The sequence below is a fragment of the Odontesthes bonariensis genome, chromosome 20 (assembly GCF_027942865.1).
Source record: "Odontesthes bonariensis isolate fOdoBon6 chromosome 20, fOdoBon6.hap1, whole genome shotgun sequence".
In the NCBI taxonomy this organism is placed as follows: domain Eukaryota; kingdom Metazoa; phylum Chordata; class Actinopteri; order Atheriniformes; family Atherinopsidae; genus Odontesthes; species Odontesthes bonariensis.
Genome location: NC_134525.1, coordinates 28,562,908 through 28,581,966, shown reverse-complemented (window position 1 = coordinate 28,581,966; position 19,059 = coordinate 28,562,908). Strand labels below are relative to the sequence as shown.

Here is a 19,059-nt window from a genome sequence, read left to right as displayed (position 1 = left end):
ACTACCTGTTCAAGGTGGGACCAATGCACATCTAGGATGTCTAAATCTTTTGTTTATAAAGGTACATACACAGAACGGTAGGTTGTCTAAACATTGTTCCAGAAGCAAAGATTGGTTGATTTTTTTTTTTTTTTTCATCCTGTGATAGACCTAGAAAATGTATGTTTTTTATTTTCATTTTTTCCTTTTTCCATGCAAACCAATTGATAGGTGGTGGGATGTGAAGAGAACATCAACACATCGGAGAAAATTTGCATTTTGATAGGATCAGATACTATGCCTTTTAGTTGTTTTCTCACATGAGCAACAGAGATTTTCGAGAGAAAGTTTGCACAATTTTGCCTGGACTTTTTCTGTGGTGGCAGTTCAAACAAACACATTACTTTGGAAGATGTTCTACAAGAGTTGCGCAGACCAGCTAGATTTGAGAGAGGAGCTGTGGGGGAATGGCTGACTAGAGCATGCAGGAGGTAGAAAGTAATGCAGATGTAACAATGGGCAAACTGATGTATGCTATTCATTTATTAATTTTAAATTGTATTTGAATGTATCCACAATAACAGGGAGAAAGTAGATAGCACATACAGGTAAGCTGCTCGAACAAACTATTTCCAACATACAGTCATTAATGCAAAGCGCTATCAAGACGCTATTTGCAGACCCATTTGTATATTATCTCACCCATTGATTTAACAAGGGGGACTCGGTGGAAAACCTCTGCAAAGGTTCGGAGTGAATGTTGTGGACATTAGCATTCTCACATGCCACAGTTCCGGAATATCTCTTGAACATTTCAGGACTATAGTCCATGTGTGAAAATGTTTTTGATGTGTTTTCCATATTTAGAACTATCAAACATACTATTCAGCATGGAATACCAGTGGTACTGCTGTCTTTATATTTGTATCCTTTTAAATGTAAAAGGGCTCTGTATTTCATAAAACTAAACTGTAATAATAATAATAATTACCGTAGACTATCTAACTGTCTCTGGCACACCCTAGTGGTTCTTAAACCTAAACGCTAGAGATTTTGGATGGATGGAGAACCTCTGTGTTTGTTTTATGACATATGGAGAATAGCAGATGAGGCATCTTGTTGTGTTGATATAAATACCAGATATTGTTGTACAGTATAGATTCAAAACAACAATGGAAAAAGCAGGATGCAGGTCAGTAGAAAGAAAAGAGCAGCTCTTATCACATATACTCAGTTGCACGTGGGCTGTAAATGCTCTGGAATATTTTCTGGTATGTAGTCTCATTGACAGTTTACTCGTGAGCAGGGTGAAAGATCCCCAAAAGAAGTCTTGAGTAAAAGTTGTGGACATTTGAGTTAATATATTCCACCACTCCAGTGCATCTCTCCAGTATATTGGGACTGCATTGTATGTGGGAAAACTCCTTTCTTATGAAGATCAGATCATAACACATAACTACTACACATAATGTATGGTAGTAGAAGGAACATTTCAATGTGTCAAAGTTCTGGACGTTATCAAACCAACCAGAAAGTTATCTAATATTTTAACTCAGTCCTTGAGACATAATCATAACAAACTCTAAGGCTGTGTTCGAAACCGCCTACTTTTCATACTATTCCTACTAGTCATACTTTTTTAAGTTCCCGGATGTACACTAGATGCATACTAGATTCGCCGAAATGTTGAGTATTCATCATGAGGTTACTTGTCACACTCAAACTACCCAAGATGCAACGTAACGTGACGTCGTCCATCGCCATTTGAACGGTCAAATAGGCCTTTTTCAAAGTTTGAAGGAAAAAAAAAAAAAAAAAAAAAAAAAAAAAAAAAAATAGGCCTTTTTCACACTTCCTGTATTTTCTACCGGAAATACGCAATGGACATGGTAACTTACTTCCGCTAACAATGGCCGAAGCTAAGAACAGGAGCTACTGTAGTGTACCGGGCTGCTCGTCTTATGCCGTGAAGAATCCTTATCTGCATTTCCACAACTTCCCCAGCAATGTCGAGGTTAAAAAAAAGTGGGTTCAGGCGATAAGGAGAGAAGAAGGACCAGGTTTTGTGATTAAAAAGGGCTGTACGTTAGTGTGCAGCCGTCATTTCACATCGGAGAATTACGTCCAGGGGCTAAGTGTTAGCAGGCTAAAAACAGATGCGGTTCCAACCTTGTTTAGCTGGAATAAGTTCACTCCTCATAATATCAGGGAGTCAGTGTATGATCGTGCCCAAAAACGGCAGTTTGTACAACTGTCTTTACTGGCATTGGAAGAACAAAAAGAAGAAATAGCAAAGAAGGCTGCTAAACTGGACCACGACTATGCTACGCCACCCCCGGCAGGTAAGACATTTTACTTCTTGTAAACAACTAGCATAATATAATGTGTGAAGTGACAGAACGTGCCATTGTGCTGAACTCACATAGTTTAAAAGTATTTCTTACCTCATATTGCTGTCTTCCTTGGCTAGTAGTACGTTATCAGTGTTTCCCGCAGGAAATTGCTTAGTCAAGGTGGTGAGTCGTCGGCCGGGAGGGGTGTGGTACTTGGAATGGGACGGGGGCTGTTAGAGCAATAACGGAGCTGTTTAAGAGCTGTAACACTTTTTTATTTACATTATTAACTATTTACATTAACAACCAGTAGGTGTCGCAATTCAATGTTATCAATGCTGTCTTTTAATGTCTGAGCCTGGCAAAGCATTATTACTTCGGTTTAAAAAAAAAAAAAAAAAAAAAAGTTTTTTTTTTTTTGTTTGTTTTTTTGGGAACGTTGGTAAGGCGGCAGTGCGAGTTTGCTAAGGTGGCCGCCTTAACTATAATGCGTTGCGGGAAACACTGGTTATGTTCTTGTCTTAGTGGTCTACTTTGTATAGGCTAACACGTTATCAACAGGGATCTAGCATTTCCACACAAAGTGGTTGTATAATTTCAGTAAATTGTATAAAGGACTGAATTAATTTTGTCTTCTGATCACCACAGGTGTTGTACATGAGGTGACATCTTACATCGAAGAATTAGAAGCTCAACTGGAGAGGGTAGCCTTGCCATCCCCAACTGTCTTCAGTAAATACTGTGTGTCTGATGCTCAAATTAAATTCTACACTAAATTTCCATCTGAGCGTGTGTTCAAGATCTTCTGGGAACACATTGCACCATCTGCGTCTCGACTCATCCACTGGAGCAAAGCTCAGAGGATGGGTGAGAGAGCCATTGTAGACATCGGACCCAGCCCCTCTCGCAGGATGCCATTAATTGAAGAGTTCCTCATGTACTCTATGCGAGTAGCTGTTGGAATGAAGGAGCAGCTCATAGCTGACCTGTTCGGCACCAGTGTAGCCACAGTTAGCCGAGTGACCATCACTTGGGCTAACTACCTGTTTGCAGTCCTGGCGACGATTCCTCTTTGGGTGGGTAGGGACAAAATAAGGTTGGTCATGCCCGACAAATTCAAGACACACTTTCCCAATGTACGTGTGATTCTTGATTGTACCGAGGTTGCTGTGGCTGCAGCCTCTTCACTGACCTTGCAGTCAGAAATGTTTTCCCATTATAAAAACAGGACCACCTTAAAGGCACTAATTGGAGTCACCCCCCATGGGTTAGTGTCATTCTTTTCAAAGCTGTACACTGGAAGCATCTCTGACAAAGAGATAACAAAGCTCAGCGGAATCCTTCCCTTGCTTGAGCCAGGTGACGAAGTGATGGCAGACAAAGGCTTTCTCATTGATGATCTCCTCTCTAATGTTGGCGCAAAACTCATCATTCCACCCTTCAAACGTTCAGCCCAATTTGCAAGAGAGGACACTGAGAAGACACAGGCGATCGCCCGTCTCAGGATTGTAGTTGAGAGGGTAATAGGCCGAATTAAATCGAATCACATCTGGGACTCACCTGTACCGCTCACTTTGATGGGCACCGTCAGCCAGATCTGGTACAATTGCTGTGTAATGGTTAACTTTCAAGGACCTTTATCCCGTGAGGAGTATTAAGCTCACAGTTCTGAAATACTTCCTAAGCACACATGAATGTATTTTGTGTTTTGTATTCATGCCACCTTGTTTATCATTTTTAATATTTACATGTAACTGCCTCTTTGTCACTGTTCCTTTACGAGGTAGGAATATAATTTAGCCAAACTACCACAAACAGGTAAAATGAAATCATAACACTGCAATAAATACACTTTCAACTGATTCATCTGAGACTGAAGATATTTATTGGAATTCATAACCATTCTGGGCCTTGAGTGCCATGACTCAGGCAATGTTGAGTAATTCATTTAACTGATGAGAGTATGCACAACTGAATAACTAAAAAAAAAAAAAAAAAAAAAAAATCACATTATAGCAACACAGTAAATAAATTTCAAGACACACAAGCCATTAGCCTGGGTAAACCCTGCCTCTGCTTCAAGTGGATTTTCATTTCATTGCAGTACACATCCATGTATGTGGTGTAGTAAAAAAGGTCTAATTTGTCCTTCATTTTGAGTATGAATGCATCATCTCGGAAAATTCTTTCAACATATAATTCTGCCTGAGTATCTGTCACAAAGTCACACCACTCAAGCCCGGTTACTGCCAACTGTCCCTGGACCTGCCAGTAGTACCGGTGTGACTGCCTGAGGATGACATTTCCATTTTCCCTCTTAAGGTGTGCAACCTGCGAAACATCATGTTTTGTTGTGCTCTTCACTTCTACAAGTCCAAATGGCGGTGACTCTGAAGGGTCATAGACCCTACCATCAGGACTAGCCCCAAGATGCGGTGCTTCAGGGGAAATGACAAGCCCAACAGGCAGCACGTTAACTCGCATTAATTCAGAATAGCTTGCCAGGACCTCTGGCTCCATCTGCAAACCTCGCTTCATTGCAGCTGTTTGCTTGCTAGAGCCCCTTATCATCTGGGTAGCAAGGGCTTTTGCTGAAGCCACAGGATCCACATTCCCCCCCCCAGGTGGCACAGGCCTCTCGAAAGCGACTGGCTGTTAACCGTGGCTGGCGTAACTGCACCCACGCTGGACATGTTGACTGTTGTCTAGTACCCTTCTCAATTTCACTGGCCATTTCAAATGATACTCGCAATGACAGTAGGTGCAATTGCTGGTGCAATGTAGGAACAAAGTCCAAGTTAGAGACAGGATACTGATACCAAGGAAGCGGTAGATCTGGGAATTCAGGAGCCAAGTTGTGCTGGATAAGGTCATTGGATGTTTCAGGTGGACAAAGGTATGACATAGGGCATCCAAATGGGACTGGGCCAAATTTAGATGGAACCAGCTCAATTTCAGACAAGCCATCCAACACGAGAGCAATGAGAGGCTGGGGTTCTTCCTCACGTAGCTTGGGGCCAGCAGCCATCAAATCAGGGTCAGGAAATGGTCCTAAAAAGCAACAAGATAAATAAATAAGGCCCCTCTTATTTATTTCAGCTGATTTGTTAGGAAAAGGGGTGTGTTTTAAAAGAGGAAAAATAGGCAAATACTGTGGTAATTTTGTAAAACATTTCCAGGGAAGCCTCAAAGGTTCAACATAGATACATTTAACCATCAGTATGAAGTCAGAACTATTTAGCAGTAGCAACAGTAAAATGGGCATATATTGTTACCTGCATATGCCTGGTACAATGTGGACCGAAGACCACTCTTGCCAGCTGTGGTTGACTTTCGGACCACCACTTCACTTACAGGTTCTGGATGGATTCCCTAAAAGTAAAGATAAAATATGACAACTTCTGCAGGAGTTGTTGTACTACACAAGCTACAGTGTCTCTCTCGCTCCGTGTGTGTGTGTGTGTAGCCTGTCTGAGCATAGTTACTCCCAAATGTGAGTATGCCGTAGGGTTAGAGTAAATAAACAGAATAAATAAACCACCTTATCTTACACGCACCTGAGTTCTCGGTCTATGCCATCGCTGAAGATCGCTTGTGCAGGCCAGAGCTGGAGGGACAGACTGCATGCCATACTGTGAATAATGTGCTGTCTGATGTAGTAGGGCCACAATGTGGTTGCAAAACCCTTTTCCTGCTGCACAGCTACAAGAAAACGTCACCAGGTGTCCACTGTCAACAGCAAGTGATATCTGTACATAAATGAATAGGAATTACTTGACAAACATGACAGAAACAGATGAAATAGCAGTAGAGACTTTTAACTTGTGGAATGAGATGAAAGAAAATGAGCAGAGTCAAGGCTACAGAAACAAACAAGTCTGTAGTCTAGAAAGTATTCCTGCAATATCAACTAGTTGGCCTAGTACAGTATCTTTGGAATTGAAACTTCTTATAATCCCAGATTGTGTACTGAACTACGTGTGCTGTATTTGTGTCATTTAGCATTATACATTTGACTGGGTGGTTGCTTTGTGAAGTGAAGCTTTATTAATGGCAGAGTAACTGATATTTTAGCTCACTACAATTTCAAAGTACTGTATTTTGCCCAACACTGCAAGAGTGAACGTTGCAGTGTTGGGTTGCAGTGGTTCTCGAGCCAGAACAGTTGCGCGTTTGCGCCGAGTATGAATCAGCCTTTAGAGGAAGAGAAGAGAGCTGCAACGGCAGCGAGCAGAAATCCTGCAACAGCAGGGAACTTAACAGGCTAAATTAGCCTGGCTAATGCTATCTATGGTCAAACCTCTAGTTTGTGAGGCTCCTCGCTTTTCCTTTGAGACCGGTAGCACCTAGCCCTCACAAAAACCTGGCCATCTACTACATTTGATACTATGATGATGACACATGTAGAAAGACACACAATACTGTTAGGTTCACAGTTGTTGACAGTTCAGTAGCTAGCCGCTAACATGCGAACTACCTCTCTAGCTACTTACCTTCATACTTGTTGATGAAGTCTTCGTGAAAAAATTTGTATCCTTTTTTCATTTTCGTTTTCTTCGTTATTGTCCTCTCCTCCACGATCCTTTCAACATCGGCGAAAGAAATGTTTGGCAAATTGCGAAGATACGTTGAGTATACCTTATCCATTACAGTTTTAGCGTTTACCGATACCGTTTATCTCTGTGGGATGAAGTGAATTGACGCTAGGCCGGAAGTAAAGTACCATGTCAATGACGTATATCCGGTTTTTGTGAAAAAGGCCTATTCAGTTAACGGGACGAGAGCAGTCAAAACGGCGAAACCGGAAGTGCGTTGCTCACAGCGGCTAGCTTTACTAGCGGCGAATTCGTGGGAACAAAATTGTAAATAGCCGGTATTTTGTCAGATTTTCAACACCTTGGGGGTCTAAATGACTACTTTCTCGCCTGAAAATGTTTCAAATGTTGCTAAAGTTATATATTTACAGAGTTTATAGCTTAAGCGAAATCAGCTTTTCAGGCCGGCTGATGTCGGCTCGGGCAGGAGTGAAGTGCACTGTGTGTAAACGCTCTGCATACTGTCTGATCGATGAGTATGTCGTTTTCAAGTATGTAGTATGTAGTAGGCGGTTTCGAACACAGCCTAAGTCTTTTATAATAAAATTAACACACAGGAAGCCACCTACTATTCAGTAAAAATCAAAAGGAAGTGTTTACAATGAGACTAGTAAGTAAATTCAAATTATATTATTTACAAAAGACAAACTTTTGAACATGAAACTTAATTAAACCAAGTTCCCAGCTTTTAAAAGCTGGTCAAAAAAGCTGCTAACACCCACGAATATCTGGCATTTGACTGACACATCTCATGGACAAAAAGAGATGAGATTTTTTTTAAACCTTTAACTAAAAACACCTGGGAAACTTATTCTCAGACCAGCTGTGCAGCCTGATTATCTCAGAGAAGTGATTATCAGAAGCACGACCTACAGGATGCAGTAGAATGCATGTTGTCTAGTAACATACCAGTCCTCAAAGAGTTTGCGGTATACTGGTCTGGTAAGTTTTAGCAAACAGGGCATTGATGAAAGTCCGCTACTACAAGCATTAAAAATAGACTGCAATTTGTTTGTTGTAATGTGTGTACTCTCATTCCAAAGGGGAAGTTAGTTTTTAACTGTGAAAGTCAGAAGATATTTATTCACTCGAGATTCACGTATATCCATATAACGGGAGTGAACAATATAGCCTCTAAAAAAAAAAAAAAAAAAGGCATCATCTGTCTCTATTTCATCAATACTTTAAGCCAAATGAATGAATGTGTACTATTGCACTGTTAGCTCATAGCTGCCCTGTTCTCTCCCGTTATATTGATATACGCAGATCTCAAGTAATCTAAATATCTTCCGAAGGATGCAGACTTTAAAACTGTTATTGGTGAGTAGATGAACGTATTTTATGCCAGAAATAAGGTCCAGCTAGGTTTAAAAAAAAAAAAAAAAAGACGAACTTCCCTTTCAGAAAAAAACAAACTAAAAACATGAACACCCAGCAGTGCAATCTTTTTTGAGTTGCAAAATATTTATGCCATTTGCAAATCACTGCATTTTTTTTAAATTCTCACAGCCTCCCAGATTTTTTGGAAAGAGAGTTATAGAATAAGAGTGACTGCTATTGACAGTTTGAAACAGGATTGTTTAGCTGAACAGCACACTGTCATGTCAGAGCTTCAGTTATTCTGCTCCAAGACGACATAATCGGAAAGGACTTTTAATGTTCTTCGAGGTTAAACCTTCCTCCAACATGGCTGGACAAGTGATGTTTCAAAAGAAGTGTGCAGACAGGTTTTGAAAATTAAAGAATTTCAGGCTTTATTTGAAACATACAATTTTCATTCTTGATCACAAAATAGTAGAATGCCTTACAAAGAATCACTGCTATAAATACAGCTTGGAAATACAAAGGAAGAATAAAAAAAAAGGTTTGTAATGTGATGCATAAGGAGGTCTGACTGGAAAGTGGTTCAAGTTTGGTCATCTGGAATATATGGTAGCCATCAGGATTTGTATACATATCTGATCATTTAAACAGGGAAATCTTAGTTATTAACCAAAGAAAAACATTAGAGGAATTGTAATACTATTAACAATGGCAGTAAGAACCAAAACAGAGAAAATGCTGAAATCAGCCTACTGTTGAGAACTTCATGAAGGAATTACTTCCACATGGACAATACCACATGGTCAAGGAAATTCAAAACATTACAACGCAATATTTCATGTGTTTCACTTCATACTTCATGACTGCTAAACATGATCACTACTTCAGTGTTACATCATTAAGACTTTAAAACTTTTTTTAAAAAGTGGAATTTGAAAATATTGCTTTCGAGTTAACTATTTCTGTATCTCATTCTATTCTATTACAACCTCTTAAAAACATTTGCTGTTCAAATAGTCAAGTTGAAGAAGAAAAGCAAAACAACACTTCAATAGATTAAAATGACTACTGAGGATAGCAAAAGGCTTGCTCTGTTGGGTAGTTGATAAAATATGCTTAATACTGCTCTGAAAGTAAACATCTCCACTAATAGTCAATGCTCTGATCATTGTAGTGGGAGTCGTAGTCATTACTGTAACTTCCATGCAACTCGTCCTCGTGGAACTCGGCTTGATAGTCACTGTCGCTGATTTCCGAACCGTTGGTGCCGGTGCCTTGGCTGCCGTTAGTGTGAATAACTGGCTCAGTTGGGGGTGCGCAGTACTTGGGATCATAAACTTGTCGTCCCAGACCGTATACGCTCATACCCCTCTGGGATGCCACCTTATTGGTGCCCATTTGGAGGGAGATGGTGGAGTTGTCCAGTGGCTGCAGTGCAACTTTCTGGTCAAAAATGTCTCGGCGGGTACCAGGGGCAGACATCCCCGCCTGAAAGAAACCCAGATTGACACATGATAAAGGTAGAGCATACTTGTCTTGTGCGATTGTGTAAATCTGTTCTAATTGGATGAATTACTGGACAGTGAAAGAGCCAAATGCCCTTCTTGAGTAGACATATTTAAATGTACAAAGTTTGAAGTTTAAGACATAGGTTAAATTAAAAAGCAGAGGAAAAAAATGGGGATAAACAAATTTCAGTGTAGAAAGAAGTAATCAAAAGAAATGCATAAATTAAACTTACAGATGTATACTTATAAGCAAGAGTATCATAAATAAATTAATAAAACTGAAAACTAAAATTAGAAATATAATTTGTCACATTTTCTATCTTAATCACTTATTAAACAAAGTTTAGATAGATTTTGTTATGTTTAATGCAACACTGGTTCATTTATTGAGCCATTTAATCATTTTCAATTTTTTTATTTTTGTTTTCAACTTTGATTATTACAGTTCTCTGTCCAGTATACTTTCATAGAGCCTGAAAGGAAACGCCACCCCTTGGTGAGTTACAGGGTACCACATTATACCACCTGTAACTCTTGAGTACAGTTATAGGTTTTGTGGAGCTAGCTAATGCAAAGAAATTCTGGCTGTTCTAAAAGCCCTTACTGTGTAGGAATTTAGTTTTTAATTCAGGAAATGGCTCCTATAAAAGCCAAACAAATTCGGTTTTTAATAGAGATGTGGCTACGAAATCCTTTTTTTTTTTTTTTCGCCGTGAACTTACATTTACTTCAAATGTATGAGAGTTGATAATCCGATTTGATAATCCAATCCATATCAAATCGGCCTGTATAATATGCCAACTAAGCAGTGCGAGTATTTAATTACGCCTACAATAGGACTGCACATTATATTGTTGCAACATCAACTGTGCGCATGGGCAATAGTCACATACCAGAATGTCAATTGTTAAGTCGAGCAAGGTTTTACAAACTGATCATGCTACAACTTCTCAATCTCTTATCTACATGATACAAAGGGTAAACCAAAACAGTTCTCATTCTTTTCCCCATCATTATTCCTGGAAGTAATCTTGGCACAGTCTTTTCCTGATGAAGCATTATTTACCATTTCCTCTTTGATAGGTGGGGATTTAAATTAAAATTTTTTTTTTTTTTTTTAAATTTAAAACGGCATGCATTCTCTGACTGTTCCGTCAAAACAAAGAATGCAACGGAAACAAGCTGGAAAGGTGAGTTAGTCATCTGAATGAGCCACAGTGAGTCTTTCCCAAAATCAAAAATAATTCCTTCCAGGTTCCCACTGCTGCCGGCTACATGAGGCTAAGAATGGGCAGTTGGGCTCATCCTCTCCGAGTTACTCATTGCCCACTAATTAGAAAGCTAAGAAAAACCTAGATTTTTGTCATTAAGCTCCAACTTTCATTATATATAGTAACAAACATTAAAACATTTAACTAAATATTTGTGTGAAGTCAGGTCATTGTTAGTTCAGTTTTTAAAATTCAACATTGTTCTAGGTCATGGAGGCATTTTTTTTTTTATTTTTATCAATGTGCTCAGACTCAAAAATCTGTATTTCAATTTTAACTTATACATCGTGGTTTGTTTTACATGCGTGTTTTCATTAAACTTTTAACTTTAAAAAACTAAATAATTAATGTCACAATGTGATACAGAGTTCACTACTTCAAGTTAACCCACAGCTTTTCATCTTTGGTAATTCACATGTCAAATGCAGGCGGATCAGCCCTGTCCACGCATCAAGCAGGAAACAACCGAGTGATAACAGCGTGGTCAATTAGAGTTGCAAGTTCAGCCAAGTTGAAGGGAAGGAGGGTAGAGCTTTGGAATTCAAGCAAATACTACTTTATTAGCATCATGTTTATCCTAATGTGAGTGCACTATCCTGCAAAGTAGCCAAATAAACCAAGAAAAAACCCCAACATTTTTCTATATCCAATTTTGCAGCATCTGACCACAACGTTTTTTTTGGGGAAAAAGTCAGTTTTCTTGGCTTTTGCCTCCTTTTTAGAGATAAATAGATCTATTAAGTTTGGTGTTCTAAGAGAAATTGGATTTTACCTGACTGGCTCCTTTGTTGGTTCCCATCTGCAGACTGATGGTAGTCTGGTCATAGGGTTTGTCAGTCTGAGTCTTTGGATCATACAGATGTCTTCTGGTCCCATAAGCTGTCATTCCAGCCTGACTAGCACACTTGTTCGTTCCCATCTGAGAATAAAAGGCAAATGGATTTCTAATCATCCATCTGATTGAAGTAAACCTAGAAGTAACTACAGACTTTTTTAAAAGAAGTACACCTTCTTTTCATTCTAGCAACATATAATTCAATCCTAAAATTGAGCAAATTCGTCAGATGAACAACAGCTCTTGATTTATCACATTGTATCACAAAAACTAGCCCAAATGCATCATGTCCAACCTTACTGCTTTCATAGGATTTAAGAGGACAAGCAGCAACCAGGGGCTGCTGATCAAATCCACTTGATTGATCATTATCATTTCCCCTCCCACCCCATCATGGACCGTTTTCCCTGCTCCCTTCTGGTAAGAAGTTCAGCAACATCAAAAGCAGAACAGCCAGATTCCAAAACAGTTTCATCCCCCACGCCATAAGACTACTAAACTCCCAATAACGCCCCCTCCCATACATTTGACACTAGTCACTTTATATGGACAATGTGAACTGTATTGCACTACCATTTCTTTTTTTATTTCTGTAAATAAGTCGTATATTTTTATTCCATTTCTTTTATATTTTTATTCTACTTTATATTTATACTGTTTTACCGTCTTCTGTTTCTCTGAGTCTTGCAACGGAATCTCGTTCAAATATGCATTGCAAATGTGTTTTTGAATGACTATCTAAGAATGACTGTCTAAGTCTAATCTAAAAAAAATTAGCAAACGTGTGCACCTCTATAACTGCAGAAGTTTTGCCAGTTTTCTGGCGTGGAGAACTCAAAATTCCAAAGAACGAAGGCATCAGCTGTGATCTTTTAGAATCAATTGTTGCTGCACATCAAGGGTTAAGTTGTAATTTCCAAAGAAAGATTATTCACAGGTGGAAAACATTGAAGACCGTTGCCAGTCTTGGCAGGAGTGGACATTGCAGTAAGAGCAGACCATTGAATGATAAAAATCCTTAAAAAAAAAAAAAAAAAAACATGAGTCAAATATAAAAGAAAATATGAGCAAGTAGAATAGAAATAGAATAGAATAGATCCATCCATCCATCCATCCATCATCTTCCGCTTGTCCAGGGATCGGGTCGCGGGGGCAGCAGCTTGAGCAGAGAATCCCAGACGTCCCTGTCCCCGGCCACTTCCTCCAGCTCTTCTGGGGGGACCCCGAGGAGTTCCCAGGCCAGCCGAGAGACATAGTCTCTCCAACGTGTCCTGGGACGGGCCCGGAACACCTCACCAGGGAGGCGTCCAGGAGGCATCCTAACCAGATGCCCGAGCCACCTCATCTGACTCCTCTCGATGCGGAGGAGCAGCGGTTCTACTCCGAGCCCCTCCCGGATGACCGAGCTTCTCACCCTATCTCTAAGGGAGAGCCCAGACACCCTGCGGAGGAAACTCATTTCGGCCGCTTGTATTCGCGATCTCGTTCTTTCGGTCACTACCCACAGCTCGTGACCATAGGTGAGGATAGGAACATAGAGTGATCGGTAAATCGAGAGCTTCGCCTTCTGGCTCAGCTCCTTCTTCACCACGACGGGCCGGTGCAGAGCCCGCATCACTGCAGACGCCGCACCGATCCGTCTGTCAATCTCCTGCTCCATTCGTCCCTCACTCGTGAACAAGATACTTGAACTCCTCCACTTGGGGAAGGATCTCGTTGAAATCTGAAAAAGCATATTGTATGACCTGTTGGGAAGGATTGCTAGTACTGAAAAGAACATGGCGGCATGGATTATTTTTGCAAACTTGCATGCAAGGCCAACCATAAGACTTCTGAAACAAAATGCTTTTGACAGATTAAACTAAAGTGGAGATGTTAAGCCATAGTGCACAGCAACATGTTTGGGTGAGACCATCTGTCCAACAGCTAATAGCTGAGCCAAAATTGGTCCATGAAACAGTAATGATTCCAAACACAACATAAAGGCAAAAGAATAAAGGTTTTGCAAGTCCAGACCTCAAACCAATTGAAATGCTGAGGAAGGGTCTTAAGAGAGCTGTACATGAACAGATACCCACAAACCTCAATGAACTAAAGAAACATTGAAGAGTGGGCCAGATGCCTCCACGACCATGTGAAATACAAATAACATATAGAAATCATCATCAGAATCAATACCTCTGCATTTTGGCTTTGTTAAATAAATAAATAATGAAACTGTAATATTCCATGCGTTAATCTTGGGTTTTATTTTCATTTCAGGACCTGGCAGATGAGATTTTATTTTGTCTCAATAGGTACAAATCTGAAAGAGAATGCAGTGTCCCTTTTGATAACCTTTATTTAGCCAGAGAACTCCCATCAAGATGCACTCTTCTTCCAGGGAGTCCTTTTCACAGGATTGTAAATTAAGACCAAATTTCAAGCAGTTCTGTTGTTCTAACATTTCTTTAATAATATATATTTTTTTAGTACTAGTAGCTAAACGGGTTTCATTTAAATAATCAGTTATGTTAGTCAACATTAGTTAACAGTTACCTGTAATCCAATGACACACTGTCCAGCCTTGATCTTTTCTTCATCAAAATGTCGAGCTTGTTTGTCTGCATATTTTACTCCAATATCAATCTTCGTGTCCATTCCTTTCGTCTTTGCCTGACAGAGATGACATGGTGGTCAAAGGACTTATGCAACACTGAATTTGTCTATAAAAATAGAAACGTGTGCTCTTATTACACAACGGCCCAATGAACTTTATGTTTGCTCACCATACTAGCCAGTGCAAGCAATGTGGTCTGTACTTGTGTCATATTCCCGTTTTCAAACAGGTCATTGGCCTCAAAGATATCACTGGGCTTTAGGCCATAGGCCAGGATAGCTTTGATGAAATTCCCAAGGTTTTCCAGCTGCACAGAATAACATACAAAAAAATAAAGACATTGACGGAAATTAGTGAAAGCTTAGTTAAGGAGACCGTTTACTTTCCGATTATTACTGGTAGACAATTTCAAAGTCTTGAAGTCTTTCTGGTTCAGAAAAAAGTATTACCTTGTGCCAGTTCAGTTGTGAAAGGTTGATTTTCTTGACTGAACCAGGCTGCAGCTTATTAATTAGTCTAAATGAAACAGAAAACACAACATATTAACAATGAATAATGTGATCTGTTTAAGGCAGGCATGTTCACCACAGGTCCTCGAGGGTCGCTGTCCAGCAGGTTTTTGACGTTTCCCTGCTTCAACACACCCGATTCAAATAAATGCATAATTAGCAGGCTTGTGTGGAACTTAATCTTTTGAAGAGATCCATTTCATCGGAATCAGATGTGTTGTTAAGCAGGGAAACGTGTAATACCTGCAGAACAGTGACCCTCGAGGACCGGATTTGGACATTCCTGGTCTTAGGTCTGCAATCACGTACTTCTAGCAGTTGCTAAAGTTTGTGTCAGCGTGACTGATCATCAAAGAACTGACTTGATGGTGCAGTAAGTACTATTACCTAAAAGGGAACAAGCCTGTAGGCTTGTTCCCTTACAAGCTATGGCTGTCTTGTAACTTGGCTAAAACAACAAGAAATACGGAACACACACACACAAATTTACATCTTTCTTTTCTTCCCCCTTGTGGACACACATTTGACATAATGCATTTGGCAAAACCTAAAACTAACCATATGGTGAGTGGATCTTAGATAGCCCATTGTCTGGATTCAAAATTATTAATATTTACTTATATTTTATACCCCCCCCCCACCAAATATGTAGGATTCTGCACCACATGATTACTTATTAATGTAAAATTTGGCTAATTAAACTTCATTAATGAGGAGGTCAATGTATACAAACACTGCAAGAAACATAATAAGCCAATTTCTGCAGGAGAGAAATACTATGGACACAAATATGGTTCCTGTAAAATATGCAATTTATTTTCATGATTAGTAGTTGTTGCAAAGGTTATGTTTTGGCAGGGGTGATTTGCAATGTCATTAGTAACCAAGTAAAACAGCTGTCTGTAACCAGTATGTAGGTTTTATAGATCTACATTACCCCACAGTGCTTGCTCATGCGCAACATACATCAGTTCGAGGCTCACAGCATGCAGTGACAATGTGCATTCAGTTTCAGCTCCCAAAAAATTCAATTGATGAAAAAAAAAAAAATGTATATATGCACACGCACACACACACAAAACTTACTCGCAGAGAATGACACCATCCTTTAAACCTTTCTGGAAGTTCTCTCCAATAGACATTCCTGTAACCTCCTCGATCCAGAAGCGGAGCTCCTCCTCCTTTTGTGAGTCATATTTTTGAGCAATCTGAAAGATAAGTTAGATAGCCCATTGTCTGGATTCAAAATAATCAAGTCTCAATTTTATTTTTCAAAAAAGACAAAATCACAAATGACACTTTAGGAGAAGTGTATTTTGTCATGTCCTATTAAGAATAGTACATGCGCATCAATGATTTGTCAATGCGGCAAGAGCAAGTTTCAAGTCACATTTAAAGCAAATATATCCTATGATTATTAACTATGTTGTGGCAGCAGAGACATTGCAAGCTCACAGAGTGTTAGTACAACAAACTGGTGCTTTGGGTGAAGGGTCTGCTCTCACCCTTATGAGGGAAACTGCTGTAAAGCATGTTCACAATCAGATCAATGATTGAAAATTTCCTGTTGTGAAACTTTACGTAGTTAACTCAATGAAGATTCAGGGGCTTTGTGATTAGAGAGGAACTTTATCTTTTTATTTTTTTCCAGCAATTGTGCTTTTTGTTACTGTTGTAATGCCATATATTTTTTCCTGACATTTTGCCGTTGTCCTGTCCTAAATAAAACTGACCCGATGAAAGCTGCTCATTGTTACATTTTGCTCTTCAGGAATAATGGAGTTAAGGTTAAAATTTGTTTGGTCCCTCTAGGACAGGGGTGCCCAACCTTTTTTGACCCAAGATCCACTTTTCAAGTCGCCAACCTTCCGAGATCTACCAGTCCAGTGTCAACATCGCAAACCCACACACATCATTTCCAGCCTGCAGTAACTAACCAAAACTGACCTTAATATGAACCAAACAGAAAAATAAACCAAAAATTAAATTAATTTCAAATCAATTAAAAAAACTTTATTTATTATTTGGGCAATTAAAGGCACATAGAGCAGCTGGAAATCACTTCCTACCCTAAGTGGGAGACCTGGCACTGGGAGAAGGAGGCTAGCTTCTCGTAGTCAGGAGTGTAGGAGCTGGATGCAAGGCGTAGGCAGGCTGCAAGGTGGTCATCAGTCATTGTTGATCTGTACTTGGACTTGATGATTTTCATGTGCGAAAAAGCAGACTCGCACTAATAAATTGATCCAAAAAGAGCTGTCGGGTTCAAAGTACATCTTCTGAGACTGGGATACTTCTCCTCAACCAGTAGTTTCCAGAACACTACATGCTCTCCAGGTTGAGCGGATGTTGATCTGGCTTTGATCTCAATGTCATTTTGCAATGTCAGAATCTCATCCTCAAGAGCTGAGCTTTCAGGTCGAAAAGTGATTCGAATTTGGCGGCAATGTCATCAACATCAATTCTTGCACCAAATGGATAACACATATAGCTGGCTACAGGCTCAATGGATGCAAAGCCTCTCAAACTCTGACGAGATGCTCTGAACATGCTCCTCATAACGTGCACTGTCAAGCTGTGTCACACCTTTAAGGGCGGTTTATGGTCGGAAACCAGGTCGTCTGCGTGTGTGTCGTAGTTAACGCAGACATGCCCCCCCCCCCCCCCCCCCCTTACGCAGACACTCTGGTGCACCTCCCCAAAATTGTAACTCACCACAGACAGTGTCGTCGCAGACATCGTCGCAGGGAGGAGAGAAATAAGGCCTCTGATTGGTCAACTCTACATCCGCTCTACACTATGCGTATTTCCGGTTTGCTAACCGGCTAATGGTGACACTAACCGTGCTAACCGTGACGATTCTTTCGCCTCTCTGCCAGCTCCAGTAGTAGCAATATTTCTTCTATTTCTCGATCGATCAGCTGCATCTCAAGCAAAGTGCGCATTCGTCCAGTCGCCATTGTTGTTGAATGACCTCCGTAACCGGAAGAGAAACACGCCACCCACCACACCCACAATCCTAGCTTGTTCGCGATTGTCCCTCTTGCCTTGTGGCGTGGAATTAACATAGCGCAGACCGCGCTTCAAAATTGGGCATAAATCAAAAATAACTGCGTCATGTCTGCGACAAGCTCACTGCGACACACTGCTGCGAGAGTATACACAGCCCTTTACCTTGACGTTGTAGTTCTGCTTGCATGTGAGGGTAGCTGCGCAGGTTACCAAGCTGCAGCCTGCTAGACATCAGCTGTAGCTTGCTTTTAAAACGTACTCACTGAACTCATGTTGCCACAGGTGGTCCTCTAGCTTTGTATGGTAATCCACATGTTTTGAAAGCCTCAAGAAGTCCTTGATTTCAGGCAGCAGCTCCGTAAATCTGGCCAAAAATTTACCTCTGCTTAACCACCTGACATCCGTGTGAAGCAGCAGGTCTGTGTGCTCAGCATCATTCTCCTCCAAGTGAGCACGGAAAAGCCTTGTCTGCAGACTCCTGGCACGAACTGAATACATAATCTTCATTGCAATATCCATCACTTCTTTCATATTTAAAATCGTACCACACAACGCTTGCTGGTGAATACGCTTGCTCTTCCTTGGTGCATATTATTTTCAAAAACCATCCTGATGAAAACACAATTGTGCCACATTCACTATATCAGTCGACTTCGACTCAAATTGGAGGGAAAACATCCACAACAATTCCCTCACATCGCCTTGTAGTAGTATTGCAGGAGAGTTGCACTTCTTTAATGGCCTTCATGATCTCCGTTTTATTTTTAAAGTCGTTAAAAAGGCTATCCGCTGCCTCAAGAAAGGCTTCCTTCACAATTTCGCCGTCTTTGAAAGGCTTCCTTTGTTTAGCAAGAACGTGACTGACTCGATAGGAAGCAATAGTTGCGGCCTTACTCTGGGTCTTCAGTTTGGTGAAGACTGACTGCCGTGCTGCAAGCTGTGCTTTCAAATCCCGCACTTTTGTGGCGCGTAAAGGCTTTTGCGGGGAAATCTCTCGTAGCTCCCGTGTAACCGTTTTCTAATGCCGCTCCAGATTCCCTTTCTTTGCCAACGCCACCGTTGCATTGCAAATCAAACGCACTGGCTTTGAATGAGAAC

The 19,059-nt window shown here is 40.4% G+C and overlaps 1 protein-coding gene and 1 long non-coding RNA gene across 2 annotated transcripts in view; both read right to left on the bottom strand.

Annotated features, from left to right (window-relative positions):
- Positions 1–4,174: 4,174 nt before the first annotated feature.
- LOC142369934 (uncharacterized) lies at positions 4,175–7,009 on the bottom strand. The gene is made up of 4 exons (XR_012767743.1): positions 6,806–7,009; positions 5,870–6,061; positions 5,588–5,684; positions 4,175–5,363 (listed from the first exon to the last, which is right to left on the bottom strand). It is a non-coding gene; the product is annotated as an uncharacterized LOC142369934 (long non-coding RNA).
- A 1,626-nt stretch (positions 7,010–8,635) lies between these two features.
- Positions 8,636–19,059, bottom strand: part of cnn3a (calponin 3, acidic a) — a 32,244-nt gene continuing 21,820 nt past the window's right edge. Inside the window, exons 2-7 of the mRNA XM_075452470.1 lie at positions 16,039–16,160; positions 14,893–14,959; positions 14,613–14,750; positions 14,383–14,499; positions 11,782–11,928; positions 8,636–9,718 (exon numbers count right to left, since the gene is read on the bottom strand). Of these exons, the coding sequence (XP_075308585.1) occupies positions 9,377–9,718; positions 11,782–11,928; positions 14,383–14,499; positions 14,613–14,750; positions 14,893–14,959; positions 16,039–16,160 (933 nt within the window). The 3' untranslated portion in view covers positions 8,636–9,376. The remainder of the gene's footprint in view (positions 9,719–11,781; positions 11,929–14,382; positions 14,500–14,612; positions 14,751–14,892; positions 14,960–16,038; positions 16,161–19,059) is intronic.